General features: G+C 46.1%; 1 protein-coding gene across 7 annotated transcripts in view; it reads left to right on the plus strand.

The window, feature by feature from the left end:
- LOC119974729 (CAP-Gly domain-containing linker protein 4-like) overlaps positions 1–22,108 on the plus strand; it is a 513,643-nt gene that overhangs the window by 320,597 nt on the left and 170,938 nt on the right. For 5 of the 7 annotated variants that reach the window (XM_038813915.1, XM_038813937.1, XM_038813961.1 and 2 more), the window contains 2 exons: positions 2,371–2,451; positions 10,176–10,334. The exons of 1 other annotated variant lie outside the window; for it this stretch is intronic. In XM_038813915.1, the coding sequence (XP_038669843.1) occupies positions 2,371–2,451; positions 10,176–10,334 (240 nt within the window). The remainder of the gene's footprint in view (positions 1–2,370; positions 2,452–10,175; positions 10,335–22,108) is intronic. One more of the 7 variants, XM_038813928.1, reaches the window with a different exon arrangement.

The following is a 22,108-nucleotide window of genomic DNA, read 5'->3' on the forward strand; positions in this document are numbered from 1 at the left end:
CAATCCACTGAACCTGCACATCTTTGGATTGTGGGGGTGAAACCCTCGCAAACCGGAGAGAATGTACAAACTCCACATGGACAGTGATTCAGAGCTGGGGCCTCGGCGCCATGATGCAGCAGTGCTAACCACTGCGCCATCATGCTGCTACTGGGAATATTCAATGACTCTCTGCTAAGAGGGATGCTGCCTGCCATGCTGACGCAGGCCTCGATTTCTCTAATCCAGAAAAGGCCAAAGATCCCCTTGAGTGTGGGATCTATAGGCCTATTTCACTATTAAACACTGACTCTAAAATACTGGCTAAGAGAGTATAATCATTCCCATCCCATAGGTCCTGTGTGGGATATTACATTCCTCACCCTCAAAGTCTGAAGACCCCCATCAACGAGCGATGAGCCGGATCAGGTTTTGGTCAAATTCTCTTCAGCTCCGGCTTGTTGCTGATGCGAGTTTATACCTTTCTTGTGAATGTCGTCTGTGGCAGGAAAGCTCTGGTGGATGTTCAGCACCTGAGAGCTCAGGGGTCTGCGTCCCCATTTCAGAGTTGGAAGATTTCAACGTCGGTCATTACAGTATTGAGAGAAATTGGAGGCGCCACCGCAGGTTGGTTCGGCAATGGAGATCCAGGACAGATTTCTTTTGAGGGACCAACCTCCGTGAGCGAATGTGATCCAAATGCCATCTCATCACTTGCCCCTGGCCCCAAACTTGGTAAGAGACTGGTCCTGTTTGGCGGATGACAATCTCAGAGAGCCAGCAAGCCCCGACGTTGAAGTTACGAATCAACACCCGCGTCGTCAGGTGCGAAGTGTCGAAGAGGTCAATGTCGAACCAGGCAATGCCCTTGCATATCCTGGTTATGGCGTACCTTCACGCTGATGTCCGGGATAATCAAACTCTGTCATGTACAAAGCCTACGACCCATTAACATCTCAGCGGGGGCTGACCCAGTTAATGCGTGTGGCGCGGTCCTGTATGAGATTAAAAATCTTGCCAGTCTTGTGTCCATTGAGCCCGAAGTCTGTTTCTTTAGACCTCTTTTAACCGTCTACACGGCCCTCTCTGCCAAGCCATTCGGTGCCGGATGGTATGGGGAGTGCGGACATGGCGAATCCCGTTACTTTTCACAAAAGTGGCAAACTCTTCTCTTGTGAAAGAGGCCCCGTTATCTGTTACAAGCTTTTCTGGGATTCGGTGATTGGAAAAGGAAATGCGCAATCGCTCAAAGATCGCCGGGAGGTGCTCATTGCCATTTTGAGCGGTCATCCAAAAGGACGAGAAACATTGATCCCAGGAATGGACCTGCGGAATCGGCATGTACGCGAGCCCTAGGGCGTTCATGCCACTACCACAGGTGTGCACTGCGGAGAGCTTCTGATGCGCTTAGAGATAGAAAGATAGATGATAGATGGAGAACTGTTGGGCTAAAATCTCAATATACGTGTCCAAACCTGGCCACCAGACATAGCTTCTCACCAGCACCTTCACTTGGAACTTCCGGGGTACCTAATATGAGGGTCCTTCAACATAATTGCCTGGCCCTTCACTGCAACAACAACCTTTGTGCTCCACAAGAGGCTACCATCTTCCACGGTTAGCTCCGACAACCTGGAGGAGAAAGCCTTCAACTCCCCTGGTAGCTGTCGATGCTGATTACCGTATAGCACCGGATGCCTCACCTTGGCAAGTACGGGGTCAGTTTGCATAAAGTCATGAATACACAATGCAGTGACGGTCAAGAAGTCCACAAAATTCAGGCCAGTGACTCAGAATAAATTGCTCTTAGAAATTTACTAGCCCAAGAAAAGAGTGAAGCTCAGTGGTGTCTTGCGGGGTGGGGGCCATTGCGAAGGGTCTCACTTTTTTGGCGACCAGGAACAGTACTGTGCACTGTGTACAGTAAAGGGTAAAATAGAGTTGAGATCAGCATGTGGTGAGTTACCAAACACAGGTATGCTGCAGCTAGAGTGGGGGAAGAGATAGTTTGCATCCAAACTATATATTTTTATATTTTATTCAAGGCTGACTTCCTGGCAGTGTATTGGTTGGCGGCAGAATGAATTAAATAGTTTGTTTGGAGGCAGTCACATGCAATTTGCAACATTCCTGATATTTTGGTGTTTATTACTGGGAAATTGGAGACATAACTTGTGCCTTTGCGCCCAATCTTTGATCTATGCTCTTAAAAGGCTAAGATGTAAGCTGGAGTACAGCCTTAAAGTTCTCATGTTCTTAATACAGAAGCCAAGTTAAATAATTGTAACATACAACTCGGATTTAAACATTTGGCATTTTAATCCATTTAAACATGTTCTTGTTTATTTTTCACTTTTCTATCTGACCATGAAATAATTTTTCCATCGAAAGGTCTACCTCCTTCCAAAAAGTATGTTACCAAACACCCCATACCAGTTCAGGACATTACCAAACCACAGGCTGGAACAGAAGGTATACAGTGTAAAGTGCAATTGGAATTAGATTTTTAATGTCAAAATAACCTGCTAACTTTTTTTAAAAAGTCGTTAAAATCAATTGTTGCATGCGTGGTGTTAACTCTGACATTCTTGCCTTTTTGCAAAGATTGTGTTAGCAATGGCATGTTTTCTGCTGTTCCTTTGACTTGTTATGCTTCTTAATCAGTTTGCCAATATTAAGATTAAGGGAATATATTAAAATTGCTTAACATTTTTAACTGCTTACATCCTAAATTACTTGTCCTACCAATATTGTCACTGGGCCTATTTATTGTTATTAGGACAAAGTATAAGAAAAGTTTCATATGCTTTAATGTGAAATAATCTTACATTTCCATTTAACATATTCTGCACTCTGCTGGAGCTGAACTGGCTGGTCACTTTTCCTTGTGAAACTCTTTCATTCATTTTAATTTCTCCATCTTTTTCTCCACTTTTTAGTGTCTATTTTCCACACTTAAGTTTTTTACTCCTCACTTTCATCTTTCTGTTTATTGTGTGTTTCACAATTCAGTTTGCTTATTCTCTTTGAGTTCATTTTAGTTTCTCTCCCTTACTTTATTCTCATTCTTCACTTTTTTCTCTCCATCCCCTTTTCCTACATTTCTATTTTTCTCTTCAACAATATTATTTTCTACAGCCCTGGAACTGTCACAGAAGAGCATCACTGCTAAGATGAGGTTGTTGGCCAGGGCTGTCAGTCAGCTATGGAGTGGTGCTTCAAGACATTTGTCAAGAAACACAATACAAAAAAAGTGAGATGGAATCCTTCAAATAAGCAGAGGTGCAGAAAAGAGGAAATAGCTCTGGCCACATATTGCTTTGTCCCAGAGGATTGGAAAACAGCAAATGTGACGCCACTGTTTAAAAAGGGAAGTAGACAAAAGATGGGGAATTATAGACCGGTTAGCTTAACCTCTGTCGTGGGGACGATGCTTGAGTCTATTATCAAGAAAGAGATAGGAGGGCACCTCGATAGAAATTGTCCCATTGAACGGACGCAGCATGGATTCATGAAGGGCAGGTCATGCTTGACGAATCTCTTGGAATTCTATGAAGCCATTTCGAGCAAGGTAGACAAAGGGGACCCAGTGGATGTGGTGTACCTAGATTTCCAAAAGGCCTTTGACAAGGTACCGCGCAAGAGGCTGCTGCATAAGATAAGGATGCATGGTGTTAAGGGTAGAGTACTAGCATGGATAGAGGATTGGTTGTCTAACAGGAAACAAAGAGTGGGAATAAATGAGTGCTATTCTGGCTGGCAATCAGTGATGAGTGGTGTGCCTCAGGGATTGGTGTTGGGACCACAATTATTTACAATTTATATAGACGATTTGGAGTTGGGAACTACGTGTAAGGTATCCAAGTTTGCAGATGACACGAAGGTGTGTGGCAGAGCAAAGTGTACTGAGGACTGTAAAACCTTACAAAGGAACATTGACACATTGAGTGAGTGGGCAAAGGTCTGGCAGATGGAGTATAATGTCAATAAGTGTGAAGTCGTGCATTTTGGTAGGAGTAACAATAGAATGGATTATTACTTAAATGGTAAAAAGCTGCAGCATGCTGCTATGTAGAGGGACCTGGGTGTACTTGTGCATGAGTCACAGAAGGTTGGTCTGCAGGTGCAACAAGTAATTAGGAAGGCAAATGGAATTTTGTTCTTCATTGCGAAGGGGATTGAGTTTAAAAGCAGAGAGGTAATGTTGCAGTTGTACAAGGTGCTGGTGAGGCCACACCTGGAGTACTGTGTGCAGTTTTGGTCTCCACACTTGAGAAAGGATGTGCTAGCACTAGAGGGGGTGCAGAGGAGGTTTACTAGGCTGATTCCGGAGTTGAGGGGGTTATCGTATGAGGAGAGGTTGAGTAGATTGGGATTATATTCACTGGAATTCAGAAGGTTGAGGGGAGATCTAATAGAAACATATAAAATTTTGAAGGGAATGGATAAGATAGAAGTAGAAAGGATGTTTCCACTGGTAGGTGAAAGTAGGACAAGAGGGCATAGCCTCAAGATTAGGGGGGGCAGATTGAGGACTGAATCAAGGAGGAACTTCTTCACTCAGAGGGTGGTTAAAGTATGGAATTCCCTACCGAAAGGAGTAGTAGACGCTACTTCATTGAATATATTTAAAGATAGGGTAGATTTTTTTTGAAAAATAAAGGAATTACAGGATATGGCGAGAATGCGGGTAAGCGGTTCTGAGACCACGAATAGGTCAGCCATGATCTTATAGAATGGCGGAGCAGGCTCTAAGGGCCGGACGGTCTACTTCTGCTCCTAGTTCTTATGAACTGACTCTCTGGGACAATAGTTTAATCAGTGAATCCATCTCACAGCTCCTGTAATAATTTTAAATATTCTTTCATGGGAGGTGGGTGTCACTGGCTGGGCCAGCATTTATTGGTGACCTCTAACTGCCCTTGAACTGAGTTGCCTGATAGGCCATTTCAGAGGGCATCGCTGTAGGTCTAAAGTCATCTGTAGGCCAGACCAGGTAAGGAGGTTGGTTTCCTTCCCTAAAGGACATTAGTGAACCAGGTGTAGTGACAATCGCAACATGATCATCATTAGACTTTTATTGAACTCAAATTTTACCATCTGCCCTGGTGGGATTTGAACCCAGGCCTCCACAGCATTACCCTTGGGTCTCTGGATTACTAGTCCAGTGACAATACCACTACACCACCACCTTCCCTCCAACAGCTGCAGACATTTTCTCTCCTGCCTATTTCCAAAACTGTGATTTTGGATTCTGTCAATTTAATTAGATTGAATGGGTACCCACATAAGTAGCAACACAGCTTGGCCACCTACTAGTTGGCAGAAATGGAAATTGTGGTGTTGGAAAGCTGATAAGGACCAGTACAAGGAGGCATAGTCAATGATTATTGAGCATAGCAAAAATGGGCCCTTCTCCAGCAGCATTAGTTCGCAACCAGCTGCTCTAAGCAACATGGGCATAGAAATGCTATGGCACTGCACTCACTTTCAGGCACAAAATGAACATCTAAGTATCTAATATGGCTTGATGTGCTGCACCTACCACATTGACAGACTACCCCTTTGGTGTCCATAGCAGACCAGAACTATTTAAAATGATGGATAAAATATTTGATTAAGGATCTGGGATATCTTGTAAGATGCTTTTCTGATACTGGTCTGTCCCAATGAGTATAAGTAGCATAAAGAAGAGGAAGATAAGAAAAAACAACATTAGCCACCAGTAGATATAAGTGCCAGAGTTATCAGAGACAGGGGCTGAATCTTAACTCACAAAAAAGGGTGGGTCAGATATTAAAAGAAATTGAAACATGATCCTAACCCGTCTCCAATCTGCCCTCCTCTGTTTCAAAGGAGGAAGGATGAGGGATGATAACCAATGCGTTCACAAGAGCTGGGCTTGTCATTTAAATATTACAGTGAATATACACAGTCTCATCACAACAGTGATTCTAGTTTCAACTTTTGTCAGTTGGATTTCCCAAGCGTTGGGAAACCTGACAAGTGAGAAGATGTGAGAATGGTTGAATGCATGCCTCAAGTACCCTTACAGTACTGTCTGTGAGTCGGTCAGAGCAGTAGTGTTTCCTCCAGGCCCAACCATTCCCCATGATCTCTCTACTGCCCCCATCGCAATCGGACCTCACCCCATCCACCACCAGCTCCCCAATCAGCAGCTGACTTTTCCCCCAGGATTGCCGGTCATAAGATCTCCCCCAATCCCCCATTGGACCAACCTGCTCTTGGGCTTGTTTGGCTACAGCCTGAAGAATTTCTCATTTATCAGGCCTCTAGCCCATCAATCCGTGTAGCTGTGGGCAGAAAACCTACAGATAAACTCCAGGAGCTCGGTCTACTGGCCCCCGTATGCTCAAGTGAGAGCGCAACGTGGCCGGTATGTCCTGCGAGAGGCCTCCCGCGGGCTTCACTGCAGCCTTTTCAGCCTCGTGGGATATACCCAAGTCCCACGAGGCGTCGGAATCAGAATCCCGCCCAAAAGGGGCATGATGAAACGGCATACGCCTACGTACATTTTAAACCTATGTAGGCAGGCTTACTTGGGATCTACCAGCCACCCCAACAAGGATGCAGCCTGGCGCTGTTCAGTACTGTTCCATTCAAATATGGAGCAGATGGAACGGCACCTGGAGGATCTCCCAGTCCATTGGAGGCCCCTGGGTGGCCAGGGGTAATGCAGGGTGGTCCCCAGGCCCTTCCCATGTAATGTGAGCATCCTGGCACCACCCAGTTGGCACCTTGACACTGCCGCCTGGCACTATCAAGGTTATCAGATGGCAGGACCACTGCCAGGGGGCATTGCAAGGCTACCAGGGTGGCACTGCCAAGGGGCAGGGTCTGAAGAGGGCCATGCCCATGAAAGGAGAATGGAGGGGGGCTATGAAGGGTGGCAGGGCAGGTAAGTAGGGGCCTCTACTTGGTGGGGGGGGGATCCTGGAGGGTGGGCCTGTAAGGGAGTGTAGGGGGCCCTGAAGAGGAGGGACACCATTGCAGAGTGTCCTTATTTGTGGAGGTGTGGAGTAATGCCCACGTGTGTGTGGGGTGACATTGCCCCTGGGTGGTTGTGTGGGAGACCCACAAGCTCACTTAGAGATTAGCAGCCCCTTACAAAATGCCGATGCTACTCCGGTTGTAGCTTGTGGTGTGGTCTGGTAGGTAATCAGGACTTGCGCCAGCTTTGCATCAATGGGGTCTATTGTCTGTTGTCATGTCCCATTTAAATGTCTGGACTTCCCGTTCTGCCCTTGATTGGAAGATGGTGATATGGGGCAGTTTGGATATGCTTCACCCCATTAATGCGCTTAAATCCTTGAAATTCCTCACTGATAAAGGAGGATCCATTGTCAGTGACAAGCACCTCTAGCATCCTGTAGGTGCTGAAAGACTGACACAACTTCTCTGTGGTGGCATGAGAAGTGGTGGAAAGCATTTTGTGCATGTCCATCCACTATGAGCAGATGTCAGTTTGCAGCAGAAATATTGCTCCCAAGTAGGGTCCAGCGAAGACAGCATGCAACTGCACCCAGGGGAGACCTGGCCACAGGTAGAGCGATGCTGATAGAGGGAGTTACTGGTGCGCTTGGGAAGCTGTGGATTGCTCCATTAGTAGCTCAATGTCGCCGTCAAGTTCTGACCATCACATTCCACGAGCGAACATCTTCATTTTAGAAATCCCCGGATGTCCACTATGCAAGTCCTGCAAGATAGTTCGCTGACCTGGCTGCGGGGGCAACCACTCGGGCTCCCCACAGGATGATGCTGTCCTCCATGCAAAGCTCCTGCTGCTTTATCGTATTGCTTCACTGTTCCACCGGAAGCCTCCCCTGCAATCCACCATGTAGGATGACATGGCGCAGTTTGGCCAATATAGGCTCCTTTTGGGTCCATGTGCGGATTTGGCCACCTGTGAAGGGTAATGTGTTCATAACATCTAATGCTAGCACAACTTCATCCGTTACTGGTGGGGACGGGGGACTTACAGGCAGTGGGAGTAGGCTAAGGGTGTTTGCATGTGCATTTTGCGTGCCTGGATGATAGTTAAATGTGTATTCGTATGCCACCAACATCAAAAGCACACTGTTGAATCCTGGCCAAGACTATCAATTTATCCTCCTTTACTAGGCCGAACAGGGGCTTATGGTTAGTAATTACAATAAAATGACGCCTGTTGTTTTACTGAAAGTTGCCCTATCCCCGTAAGCCCACCCAATCTTTGGACACTAAGGGCCAATTTAGTATGGCCAATCATGTTTGGACTGTGGGAGGAAACTGGAGCACCCGGACGAAACCCACACAGACACGACGAGAATGTACAAACTCCACAGTCACATGATGTCAGAATCAAACCCAAGGCGCTGTGAAGCAGCAGTGCTAACCATTATGCCACCCATACTGCCAAAATCCTATTGCCACTCAGATTTTGCAAGTGATAGGAGAGGTCTACGACCAACATGCTTCCTGACAGGATAACCCTGTGGACCGCTAGCAGTGAAAGGGGGGATAGAGTGTTTCCTTTCATGGTCTTTGGTTCTTGAATCAAAGGCCCACACCAGCCCTCATTGTTTTCTGTCCCTGCATCCACCTTTCCCCCACCCCTGCCATAATCCAACATGCCCTACGTTCTATGCTGGGGCCTGTCAGCCCAGTCCTTGTGAAATCCCAGAATTGCCTGGAGGTCCGTTCCATCACTGAATCCTTCCCAGATGTCCGCAGCGCAGTAATGACAGTGGCCACCAATTCCAGTTGTGCAGCCTGTACTACAGAGTTGGCAGCCACCAATTGTCTTGCAATAGGAAAAGTCCAATGCACCTCACTTGCAAGTTGAATTGCTGGTCTTTTAAATAGTTCAAGCCTGAATATTAATTGGCTCATTGCGAGAGGTTTCTTTGTTCTTTGTTCTCTTTGTTCTTTGTTTCGAGTACAGGAGCAAGGATGTGTTGTTGCAATTATATAGGGCCTTGGTGAGGCCAAACCTGGAACATTGTGTGCAGTTTTGGTCTCCTTTTCTGAGGAAGGAAGGATGTTCTTGCTCTCGAGGGTTTACAGATCGATTCCAGGGATGGCAGGACTGTCATATGAGGAGAGATTGACTAGGTTAGCATAGTTCTCGCTTGAGTTCAGAAGAGTGAGGGGGGATATTATAGAGACTTATAAAATCCTTACAGGGCGAGACAGGGTAGATGCAGGGAAGATGCTCCAGATGGTGGGTGTGTCCAGAACCAGGGGTCACAGTCTGAGGATTCAGGTTAAGCCATTTCGGACAGAGATGAGGAGACATTTCTTCACACAAAGAGTGGTGAGCCTGTGGAATTCATTACCACAGGAAGTAGTTGATGCTAAAACATTGAATATATTCAAGAGGCACCTCGATATAGCATTTAGAGCGAATGGGATAAAAGGTTATGTGGAGAAAGCAGGATTAGGCTATTGAGTTGGATGATCAGCCATGATTGTGATAAATGGCGGAGCAGGCTCGAAGGGCCAAAGGTCCTCCTCCTGCTCCTATCTTCTATGTATATATAAGCAAGGATCTCATGTATTTGTTCAGCTTTAAGTGATTAGCACAAGGGTACACTGGACTTATGCAATTCAAATTTCAAAAACATGTGTCAAATCAACTAGAACAGCCCCTGGTGCATGCAGGACATGCCAATGCTAACACATGGCTGAAAGTGGCTTGAAGCTCTGCGTGTGCCACTTTCTGACTTGGCTTATCGTACACTAACTGACAGAGATTGTTAGTTTTGATCCGTCAATTTCTCTATTATCGTTCTTCAACTTGGAAGGTCAAAGGTGAACTAGGGTGATCTTGGTCTTTTGCACTCAGTAATTCCTATGTCATAAAACGTTTCTAAATGAAAATTCATTGAAAAATGAAAACAAAATGAGGAAAGCAAAATTGCCAATGTATTACAGAGGAAATAAATGCCCAAAACAGAAAAATAAAAGATGGAAAAGGTCAAGAACAAAATTGTATTTGCACATTCCTTCTCTACAGAAAAACACCCTTCAATTAATGAAAATTAATTATTGGATTTTATTTGATTTGTATGCTGAAGAATGATTTCACCTATTGTGCTTAACTTTGATTTCAGCATTTCTGTGACTTTCATTTGCCTTATTCTCTTGTCTCACATTCTTCCTTTCTCTCTATTCAATATATGCTGCCTATTCAGCTTCTCTGCCTGGATCATTCAGCTCCTCATCCTCCTCTACCTCTTCAATAGAGAGCAGACAATCCAGACAAAGGCAGCCACCCACACGCCAATGGAATTTGGCCAACTCAAAGAAGGTGGCAACTAAACCAGTACCTGCCATCACGAGGACCACCATGGGTATTTGTTTATATTCATTAAAGTAAACCATGTAACCATTTAATCATTAGACTATTAAAATAAAATTTTACAATCAATTAAATTGTTAAAGCCGAATAAACCAGGACCATAATATGTCAAGTTCAATGGATTTCTGATATGGAAGTATGATGCATGCAAAATGAATTAATAGATGATTATGTGCATCAGCTTGGTACTTCCTTTGTGCACCTTTGTATTGTTTAATTGGTGTGGGAAGAACAACTGTGGGAATGATACAGGCTACCCAATGCACAATGATACTGGTCATTATGTAAATAAGTGAGGCAGAATTTATAAACTTCAAATCAATTCCTGGGCAGGAAAATGACCAAGCAAACAACTGGCCTTTCCAGAAGCAATAGCTATGAGGTCCAACCGATTTTCATGGAAATCTTATTTGCATAATAATCGCTTCCCGACCGAAATAGCAGTCTACCTGGAATCCAGTGGAATGGCCCCAGCAAAAGATACATGCTCCTGGTGGGGAATCGCTTGTGAGGGTTGGGGTGCCATGGTTAGAGAAACACTTGTGGCACACAAGGAAACAATATTCTTTTTTCAAAACCTTATTCTAACCCTGATCTTGGCTCTCCACTCAATGTTAATTGTCCTCCCATTAGATATTTTCCAAGCACGAGGGAGCAAAAATTCACCCCCTGTCTTCAATCACAAAATCAATTCTGCATCAAAATACTTATGCAGTTAGGTGATTATGACAATCTTTTCAATCTTCAATTGTGACATTGTGTAATTTCATATTATAATGGAATAATGTGGCTAACATCCAGCTATACAATTTTGCAAATTAAACCTGTAATACAGTATTTAAAGCACATTTCATTTTGAAAAATTGAAGATATTAATTCTTAATTGCAAAAGATTAAGATAGTGCATGCAGGAACGTAATTGAATTATTGGTCAGAATTTTACATTGTTCAAGTGGGCGCGAGCCAAACTCAAAATCAAGTGAGAAAGGCTGCAAGGTGGCGCAGTGGTTAGCACTGCTGCCTCACAGCGCCAAGATATGATCCCGGTCCCGGGTCACCATCCGTCTGGAGTTCGCACATTTTCCCTGTGTCTGCGTGGGTCTCACCCCCACAACCCAAAGATGTGCAAGACCAATGGATTGGCTACCTTAAATTGCCCCTTAATTTGGAAAAAAAGAATTGGAGACTTTAAATTTATTTTTAAAAATCATGTGAGAAGACACGGGCACACATACTGACGTCATCACACTCACGTCATCACGCAGCATTACAATTGATGGACATGTGTAGAAGCTGGAAGTGAGCCTGCTGCCAATTATAATAATAATAATTGTTCATCTTCCGGTTAGGCACGCTACAGCCTTCCAGTCTCAACATCAAATTCAACAACTTCAGATGATTAGCTCTACCCAACCTCGACCCATTTGATTTCATCCCATTTCATTTTAACTGTCTTTTACCATTTATTTTTTTCTTGTCTTTCTTAATATATATTAACCTCCCCGCCCATCTTATCCACCTTTCCTTACCCTTTCTCCTTTTTGCTTCCCCCTTCCCCTCCCCCCCACATCTACAGTTCACCCTCTGATGTTAGTTTCTCTGCTGTTTGGCCTTTCACATCTTTTGTTCTCTCTGGGGACTGCCATTAGCACTCTATCCCCTTGGTTTCTGTGGCCATTAGCACCCCGTTTCCCTGGGTTTCTGTGGCTATGACTCATCTTTTATTCTCACTCCACAGTATAAATATTTTCCACTTTCTCTCTCTGTTAGCTTTGACAAAGAGTCGTCAGATTCGAAACGTTAGCTCTTTTCACTCCCTACAGATGCTGCCAGACCAGCTGAGAATTTCCTGCATATTCTCTTTCGTTTCAGATTCCGCAGTAATTTACTTTTATATAATAATAAGAATAATTTTTATTCGTGTCAAAAGTACGCTTACATTAACACTGCAATGAGGTTACTGTGAAAATCCCCTAGTCGCGACACTCCGGCACCTATTCGGGTGCACTGAATGTCCCATTTGTCTAATGCATGTCTTTTTGGACTTGTGGGGGGGAAACCGGAGCACGCGGAGCAAACCCACGCAGACATGGGGCGAACTTGCAGACTCCGCACAGACAGTGACCCAAGCTGGGAATTGGACACGGGTCCCTGCCGTGCTGTGAAGCACATTGCTAACCACTGTGCTACTGGAGGGGAATTAAGATCACGAACAACCCAAGGTTGCCTGTGCATTTCAGCGCTCATTGCATGGGCAACACGGGCAGGCGGCCAATCCATTTTTTCACATTACTCATCCAAGGGTGGGATAAAAAAAGGGGACAGGTGCATTGGCCTATGAGTTGTTAGGAATTCAAATGAAAGTTTCCTTAATTATTGAGATTTCACACCTTTCCTTGTGGGTTTTGCTTTGTTGGCTTTGTTATGAAGACTCTTTTGTTTCGTTAACTCTCTTGGACCATTTCTGCCGAGTGCAGCCTTTGTGAAAATCGCTTATTGTCATGTGAAGGCTTCAAATGAAGTTACAGTGAAAAGCCCCTCGTCGCTACATTCCGGGGCTTGTTCGGGTGGCTGGTACTAGAATTGAACCTGCGCTGCTGGCCTGCCTTGGTCTGCTTTAAAAGCCAGCTGTGCTTAACCAGCCCCTGTGCACAGTTCATTGCCACCTACATTTCAACGGATGGAGTTTGTGTACTGCACTAAGGAGTGCAACCTATTTTGAGGAGAAAAAGAGGGGCAGAAGGGAGAGGAGGCCAGATAGTATCACAGAGACCAATTGGAGGTGAGGCGTGAACACAGGGGATGCAGGGTAAGCAGGGAGGGCAAGGCGGAAGGGGGCGCAGAATGTGCCAATATCCTATGCCAGAGTGTACAGGCAATTTTGCAAATATCAAAACATGTTAGAGGAGGCTCTACCTCTCTAGGACACCGTGACATCAATATGCTAGATGGTTGGTTCGGCCATCGCCTCCAACTGTGTAGGTGGACACCCAATGCCATTGGCTCTGAAGGTCAATGTCATCCTCAATTGTTTTACATCCAATCTTTCTAGTGGTCAGTGGGGGATTTGTGGAGTGTCCCAATCAGTGTCCACAGTTGTGTCAAGCTCTTCACTGCCACTCTGTTCAGATTGGTTTTCACATTCATTCATTCTTATTCGGCAAGTACTTGTTAATAAGTACGCTTGTCCGCCTAAGACACGTTCTGTGGGTTCTTGCATGGCCGATGAGCCTGATCCTACAGCCACATCTTCAACTACATACTTTGCAGGTGTTTCCAGGAGGTGGGACCGGCCCTTGGACTCTAGATCACTGCTGTCCCTTTTTCAGACTCCTTTTCGGGCCTTCTCTTGCCTTTAGGTGCCATCAAAGAATTGTGTCCCTTCAATTGTGTCCTCCACCATCAAGCAACATTGGCAGCCATTTGTACCATCTCCACAATGCATTGCAGTAACTCGCTTGTGATGATATGCCTGTGAATAGTTTTGGACATCGTTCGTAATGCGACCTCCAACCAGCTGGTGGCATCAGACATCGATCACGTGACGTAAAAGACTCGGCAGTTAGTAGGAAGGCATACAACAGGATAGTTGCACACAGAGTAGCTCCAGGAGAGTTCACTGAACTCCTTTAGTAACTTTATCTGCATAGTAATCTGTTTGTTATCTTTCCACGTGTTCATCTATCAGTCATAGTTCTAGTTAAACAAGTAGATGTTCTGTGTGCATCATTGTAACGGCAAGACCACAGAACACAACATGGTACCGGGGTGAGGAACATTTATAGAGATAGCCACAGAAAAGATGTGGCGAAACTGGCCGAAGTACGAAAAAGAGAAGATTCTTCTGCAGATCTGGTGAACCACGGCTATTTGCAACTGAACACAACAAACAACGGTGAAGTTTGAAATGGAAGGTTCAAAGGCATCCCATCAGCTTCAAGTCTCGGGTAACATAAATGAAAACTAGCGCGTTTTCAAACATCAGTTTAAACTCTATGTTTCTGCCCTTGGCCTGCAGGCACAGCCTGATGAGAGGCACACTGCGTTGCTGCTCACGGTAGCAGGTCCTCAAGCAATCGAAATCTACAAGAGCTCGACTTCCAGTGTCACCTCCAAAGTCTTACTTTAAAGTTCGACGGACCCCTGCCCCCCTCAAGTCTATAGCATCGCTACCCTTAAGGTCGCCCCACCCTCTCTCTTCGCCATCCTCACCCCGGATTGTAAGCCGTCGCTACTAGGAATAGGCGATACAGTGCCTGGGATAGGACCTTTATCAGGTCGGAGGTCCAGCGACTCCTACGAGAGGGGATCATTGAGGCTAGTAACAGCCCCTGGAGAGCCCAAGTGGAGGTCGTCAAGACTGGGGAGAAGCACCGGATGGTCATCGACTACAGTCAGGCCATCAACCGGTACACGCAGCTCGATGCGTACCCCCTCGCCTGCATATCTGACATGGTCAATCAGATCACGCAATATCGAGCCTTCTCCACAATTGTCTTGAAGTCCGAGTACCATCAGCTCCCTATCCGCCCAGAGGACCGCCAATACACTGCCTTTGAGGCAGATGGCCGCCTCTACCACTTCCTCAGGGTTCCCTTCGGCGTCACCAATGGGTTCTCGGTCTTCCAACGAGAAATGGACCAAATGGTTGACCAGTACGGGCTGCGGGCCACGTTCCCGTACTTAGATAATGTCATCATCTGCGGCCATGACCAGCAGGACCATGACGAAAACCTCCAGCACTTCCTCCACACCGCTAAACTCCTTAACCTCACCTACAATAAGGAAAAATGCGTTTTCCGCACAACCCGCCTAGCCATCCTTGGCTACGTTGTGGAAAACGGAGTCCTAGGGCCCGACCCCGACTCCATGCCTCCTGGAACTCCCCCTCCTCCACTACCCCAAGGCCCTGAAGAGATGCCTGGGGTTCTTCTCTTACTATACCCAGTGGTTCCTCAATTATGCGGACAAGGCCCGTCCACTGATTAAATCCACCGTTTTTCCCCTGACGGCTGAGGCCCACCTGGCCTTCAACCGCATTAAGGCAGATATTGCCAAAGCCGCGATGCATGCTGTGGACGAGTCCATTCCGTTCCAAGTGGAGAGCGATGCTTCGGACTTTGCGCTGGCCGCTACCCTCAACCAGGCGGGCAGGCCCGTGGCTTTCTTATCCTGTACCCTCCATGCCTCCGAAATTCGACACTCCTCCGTTCGAAAAGGAAACCCAAGCCATTGTGGAAGCTGTGTGACATTTGAGGCATTACCTGGCCGGCAGGCTATTCACTCTCCTTACTGACCAACGTTCGGTTGCCTTCATGTTCTATAACATACAGCTGGGCAAGATCAAGAATGACACGATTCTGAGGTGGAGGATCGGGCTCGCTACCTACAACTACGATATCTTGTATCGACCTGGGAAGCTCAATGAGCCCCCAGATGCCCTATCCCGTGGTACATGTGCCAGCGCACAAGTAGACTCCGGGCCCGCCACAATGACCTCTGTCACCCGGGGGTCACCCGTTATTTTCACTTTATCAAGGCTCGCAACCTGCCTTACTCCATCGAGGAGGTCAGGACCGTGACCAGGGACTGCCAGGTCTGCGCAGTGCGAACCGCACTTCTATCGGCCAGTCAGTGCACACCTGGTAAAAGCCTCTCGCCTCTTTGAGCGCCTCAGCGTCGATTTCAAAGGGCCCCTCCCCGCCACTGATCGTAACGTGTACTTCCTCGGCATTGTTGACGAATACTCAAGATTCCCCTTTGCCTTCCCATGCCCTGACATGACCTCTGCCACCGTCATCAAGGCCCTGCACAGCCTTTTCACCTGGTTTGGCTTCCCCACCTACATCCATAGCGATCGGGGTTCCTCCTTCATGAGCGACGAGTTGCGCCAGTTCTTGCTCAGCATGGGCACCGCCTCCAGCAGGACGACCAGCTACAACCCCAGGGGCAACGGACAGGTGGAGAGGGAGAACGCGACAGTCTGGAAGGTCGTCCTCCTGGCCCTACGGTCTAGAAGTCTGCCAGTCTTCCGCTGGCAGGAGGTCCTCTCCGATGCGCTCCATTCCATCCAGTCGCTTCTGTGTACTGCCACCAATGAGACTCCTCATGAGCGTATGTTTGCCTTCCTCAGGAAGTCCACCTCCGGGGTCTCGTTCCCGTCCTGGCTGTCAGTCCCAAGGCCTGTCCTCCTCTGGAAGCATTTGATTAGTCATAAATCAGATCCCCTTGTCGAGAAGGTCCTGCTCCTCCATGCCAATCCAGAATATGCCTACGTGGCTCATCAGGACGGGCAACAGGACACAGTCTCCCTTCGGGATTTGGCACCTGCAGTTTCCTCAGCGACCAACACCACCACCCCCGACCCTACATCGTTTTCCCCCACCTCTACCCACCTACCTCCAGAACTGGCACCCGCAGACCCATTGGCGACCCTCCAGAACTGGCACCCGCAGACCCATCAACACCACCACCCCCCCCCCCCCCCCCCCCCCCCCCCCCCCCCCCCCCCACCCATACATTGTGGAGGCATTGGTGATGATCTTTAGCAATCATTGGAGGCAGGAAGTGTCCCAGAGGACTAGAAAGTGGCTCATTTAACACCACTGTTTAAGAAGGGAGGGAGGCAGAAGACCGGAAATGATAGGCCGGTTAGCCTGACTTCGGTCATTGGTAAGGTTTTAGAGTCCATTATTAAAGATGAGATTGCAGAGTACTTGGAAGTGCATGGTAAAAAAGGACTGAGTCAGCAGGCTTTGTCAAAGGGAGATCATGACTGACAAATCTGTTAGAGTTCTTTGAGGAGATAACAAGGAAGTTAAACAAAGGAGAACCAGTGGACGTGATTTATTTAGATTTTCAGAAGGAGTTTGACAAGGTGCCTGTCATGTGAGAGCCCCTTTAAGAAAAGTGTGTTTTATCAAATGGCTGCAGTGATGTCATTGTGTGGGTGGAGCTGGAATGTGATTCTGTCTTTGACTTTCGTTTTGAGCTGGGAGCTGTTTTTGGCTGTTTATTTTCGGTTTAGACCTTTGGAAGCTGGATAAAGACAGAGAAGTCTTGTGTGTGTGTGTCTCTCTATGCAGGTTAAAAAGGTGTCTCCAGATCACTTGATTACTTCAAAGTAATAACTGTTTTCTGTAAAGAATTCAAACCTACTGTTCTGTGGAAAAAAAGGTGTTTTGACTTATGGATGTTGTTAGGAAAGTTATTAAGGGTTACCTGTAGAGTATTGTATCGGTGGGGATTATCAGTGTTGGTAGTTGATAAACTGTTTACTGTGTGTTTATAAAGTGTTCACTGAATTCACAGAATAAACATTGTTTTGTTTTGAAAATACTTAAGGTCTCTGTGGCATAACACCTGGAGAGTGGACCCTTGTGCTCACCATAACCAAAATCTATTAAAAGTTCTAGCTTAGGTGAACTCCATGATATACTTTGGTGTTCTCGAAACCCTGGCCCATTATATGCCACATAGGAGATTGTTAAATAAGTTAAGTGCCCATGGTGTTAAGGGTAACGTGGATAGCGGATTGGCTGACTGGCAGAAGGCAGAGAGTGGGGATAAAGGTTTTTTTTTTCAGGATAGCATCCGGTGACTAGTGGCATGCCTCAGGGGTCTGTGCTGGTATCACAACCTGTCACGATATTCATTAATGCTCTGGAGGAAGGAATTGAAGGCACTGTTGCTGCGTTTGCAGATGGTACAAAGATCTGTAGAGGGACAGGTAGTATTGAGGAAGCAAGGGGGCTGCAGAAGGATTTGGACAGGTTAGGAGAGTGGGCAATGAAGTGGCAAAATAAATATAATGTGGAAAAAGTGTGAGATTATGCACTTTGGAAGGAGGAATTTAAATATAGACTACTAAATTGGAAAATGCTTAGGAAATCAAAAGCACAAAGGGACTTGGGAGTCCTTGTTCATGATTCACTTGAGGTTAACGTACAGGTTCAGTCGACAGTTAATAAAGCAAATGCAATGTTAGCATTCATGTCAAGAGGGCTAGAAAAGAAAACCAGGGATGTACTTCTGAGGCTTTATAAGGCTCTGGTCAGACCCAATTTGGAGTATTGTGATCAGTTTCGGGCCCCGTATCTAAGAATGTGCTGGCCTTGAAGAGGGTCCAGAGGAAGTTCACAAGAATGATCCCTGGAATGAACAGCTTATCGTATGAGGAACTTTTGAGGACTTTGGGTCTGTACTCGTTGGAGTTTAGAAGGATGAGGGGGGACCTTATTGAAACTTACAGGATACTGCAAGGCCTGGATAGAGTGGACTTGGAGAGGATGTTTCCACTTGTGGGGAAAACTAGAACCAGAGGACACCATCTCAGACTAAAGGGACGATCCTTTAAAACAGATATGTGGAGGAATTTCTTCAGCCAGAGGGTGGTAAATCTATGGAACACTTTGCCGCAGAAGGCTATGGAGGCCAAACCATTGAGCGTCTTTAAGACAGAGATAGACAGGTTCTTGATTAATAAGAGGATCAGGGTTTATGGGGCGAAGGCAGGAAAATGGGGATGAGAAAAATATCAGCCATGATTGAATGGCAGAGCAGACCCGATGGACCGAGTGGCCTAATTCTGTTCCTATGTCTTATGGTTCAACAGGTTCAGAGCGCCATCCCCTGCCTGCCTCTCCCTCTGTAAGACTTCCCAATCTGAGACATTTGCCCCGCCCATATAAACCTGTTATAAGCCGATCCAGCCCTCAGAAAAACGCTTTGGAGATTCTCTTCTGAGTGAGTGGAGATAGTGATGTCATCCATATACTGAAACTACATAAGCAATGTCAGTGTTGCTTTCTTCTTGGATTTGAACCGCTTGAGAGGTTTTCTATCCATCTTGCAGACGGTGTCCACTCTATTGGGAAGCTGCTCTTGAAAGGTGAAGGATGGTAGTGATGAAGATGGGGAAAAGGGTGGGAGCGATGACAAATCCCTGCTTGACTCCAGTATTGACCTCGAAGGTCGGTGAGGACTGTCCAAAATGAATCACCTCACACTTTTCTGCATTAAACTCCATTTGCCACCTCTTAGCCCAGCTCTGCAGCTTATCTATGTCCCTCTGTAACTTGTAACATCCTTCTGCACTGTCCATAACTCCACCGACTTTAGTGTAATCTGCAAATTTACTCACCCACCCTTCTACGCCCTCCTCCAGGTCATTTATAAAAATGACAAACAGCAGTGGCCCCAAAACAGATCCTTGTGGTACACCACTAGTAACTGGACTCCAGTCTGAACATTTCCCATTGACCACCACCCTTTATCTTCTTCCAGCTAGCCAATTTCTGATCCAAACTGCTAAATCACCCTGAATCCCATGCCTCCGTATTTTCTGCAATAGCCTACCGTGGGGAACCTTATCAAACGCTTTACTGAAATCCATATACACCACATCAACTGCTTTACCCTCATCCACCTGTTTGGTCACCTTCTCAAAGAACTCAATAAGGTTTGTGAGGCAGGACCCATCCTTCACAAAACTGTGTTGACTATCTCTAATCAAATTATTCCTTTCCAGATGATTATACATCCTATCTCTTATAAACCTTTCCAAGACTTTGCCCACAACAGAAGTAAGGCTCACTGGTCTATAGTTATTGTGGTTGTCTCTACTCCCCTTCTTGAACAAGCGAACATTTGCTATCCTCCAGTCTTCTGGCACTATTCCTATAGACAAAGATGACTTAAAGATCAAAGCCAAAGGCTCAGCAATCTCCTCCCTAGCTTCCCAGAGTATCCTAGGATAAATCCCATCCGGCCCCGGGGACTTTTCTATTTTCACTCTTTCCAGAATTGCTAACACCTCCTCCTTATGAACCTCAAGCCCTTCTAGTCTAATAGCCTGTATCTCAGTATTCTCCTCGACAACATTTTCTTTTTCCTGCGTGAATACTGACGAAAAATATTCATTTAGCACCTCTCCTATCTCCTCTGACTCCACGCACAATTTCCCACTACTGTCCTTGACTGGCCCTACTCTTACCCTAGTCATTCTTTTATTCCTGACATATCTATAGAAAGCTTTAGGGTTATCCTTGATCCAACCTGCCAAAGACTTCTCATGTCCCCTCCTGGCTCTTCTTCACTCTCTCTTTAGGTCCTTCCTAGCTAACTTGTAACTCTCGAGCGCCCTAACTGAACCTTCACGTCTCATCTTTACATAAGCCTCCTTCTTCCTCTTGACAAGTGTTTCAACAACTTTAGTTAACCATGGTTCCCTCGCTCGACCACTTCCATCCTGCCTGACATACTTATCAAGGACACACAGTAGCTGTTCCTTGAACAAGCTCCACATTTCCATTGTGCCCATCCCCTGCAATTTCCCTCCCCATCCGATGCATCCTAAGTCTTGCCTCATCGCATCATAATTGCCTTTCCCCCAGATATAACTCTTGCCCTGCGGTATATACCTATCCCTTTCCATCACTAAAGTAAACGTAATCGAATTGTGGCCACTATCACCAAAGTGCTCACCTACCTCCAAATGTACCACCTGTCCTGGTTCGTTACCCAGTACCAAATCCAATATGGCCTCGCCTCTCGTTGGCCTATCTACATACCCTCCTGCATACATTGGACAAAAACGGACCCATCTAAAGTATCAAACTATTTGGAAAGTTAAAGTCCCCCATAACAACTACCTGTTACTTTCGCTCCTATCCAGAATCATCTTTGCAATCCTTTCCTCTACATCTCTGGAACTTTTCAGAGGCCTATAGAAAATCCCTAACAGGGTGACCTCTCCTTTCCTGTTTCTAACCTCAGCCCATACTACCTCAGTAGAAGAGACCTCATCAAACGTCCTTTCTGCCACCATAATACTGTCCTTGACTAACAATGCCACCCCCTCCCCCTCTTTTACCACCTTCCCTGAGCTTACTGAAATATCTAAACCCTGACACCTGCAACAGCCATTCCTGTCCCTGCTGTACCCATGTCTCTGAAATGGCCACAACATCGAAGTCCCAGGTACCAACCCACGCCGCAAGTTCACCCACCTTATTCCGGCTGCTCCTGGCATTGAAGTAGACACACTTTAAACCACCTTCCTGCCTGCCGGTACACTCCTGTAACTTTGAAATCTTACTCATGACCTCACTACTCTCAACCTCCTGGATACTGGAGCTACAATTCAGGTTCGCAATCCCCTGCTGAACTAGTTTAAATCCTCCCGAAGAGCATAAGCAAATTTCCCCCCCCCAGGATATTGGTACCCCTCTGGTCCAGGTATAGACCATCCCGTTTGTAGAGGTCCCACCTACCCCAGAATTAGCCCTAATTATCCAGGAATCTGAAACCCTCCCTCCTGCACCATCCCTGTAGCCATGTGTTCAACTGCTCTCTCTCCCTATTCCGCGTCTCGCTAGCACGTGGCATGGGTAACAACGCAGAGATAATAACTCTGTTTGTCCTAGATCTGAGTTTCCACCCTAGCTCCCTGAATTCCTGCCTTACATCCTTATCCCTTTTCCTACCTATGTCGTTGGTACTTATGTGGACCACGACTTGGGGCTGCTCCCCCTACCACTTAAGGATCCCGGAAACACGATCCGAGACATTTATTTATTTACAAAATAACACCACAATCCCAAAAATATCGGAAAAATCCATCATCACATTGTACACAGTAACACAAATGAACATAACATAATGTGTTAAATGTCACACACAAATCAAACATTACAACGGCGAAAAAACATAATAACAACCATGAAAATTCCATTTGTGCTCATGGTGCCTTAAACATATGCTTGT

Source organism: Scyliorhinus canicula, chromosome 1, assembly GCF_902713615.1.
Source record: "Scyliorhinus canicula chromosome 1, sScyCan1.1, whole genome shotgun sequence".
NCBI classification, from domain to species: Eukaryota; Metazoa; Chordata; class Chondrichthyes; order Carcharhiniformes; family Scyliorhinidae; genus Scyliorhinus; species Scyliorhinus canicula.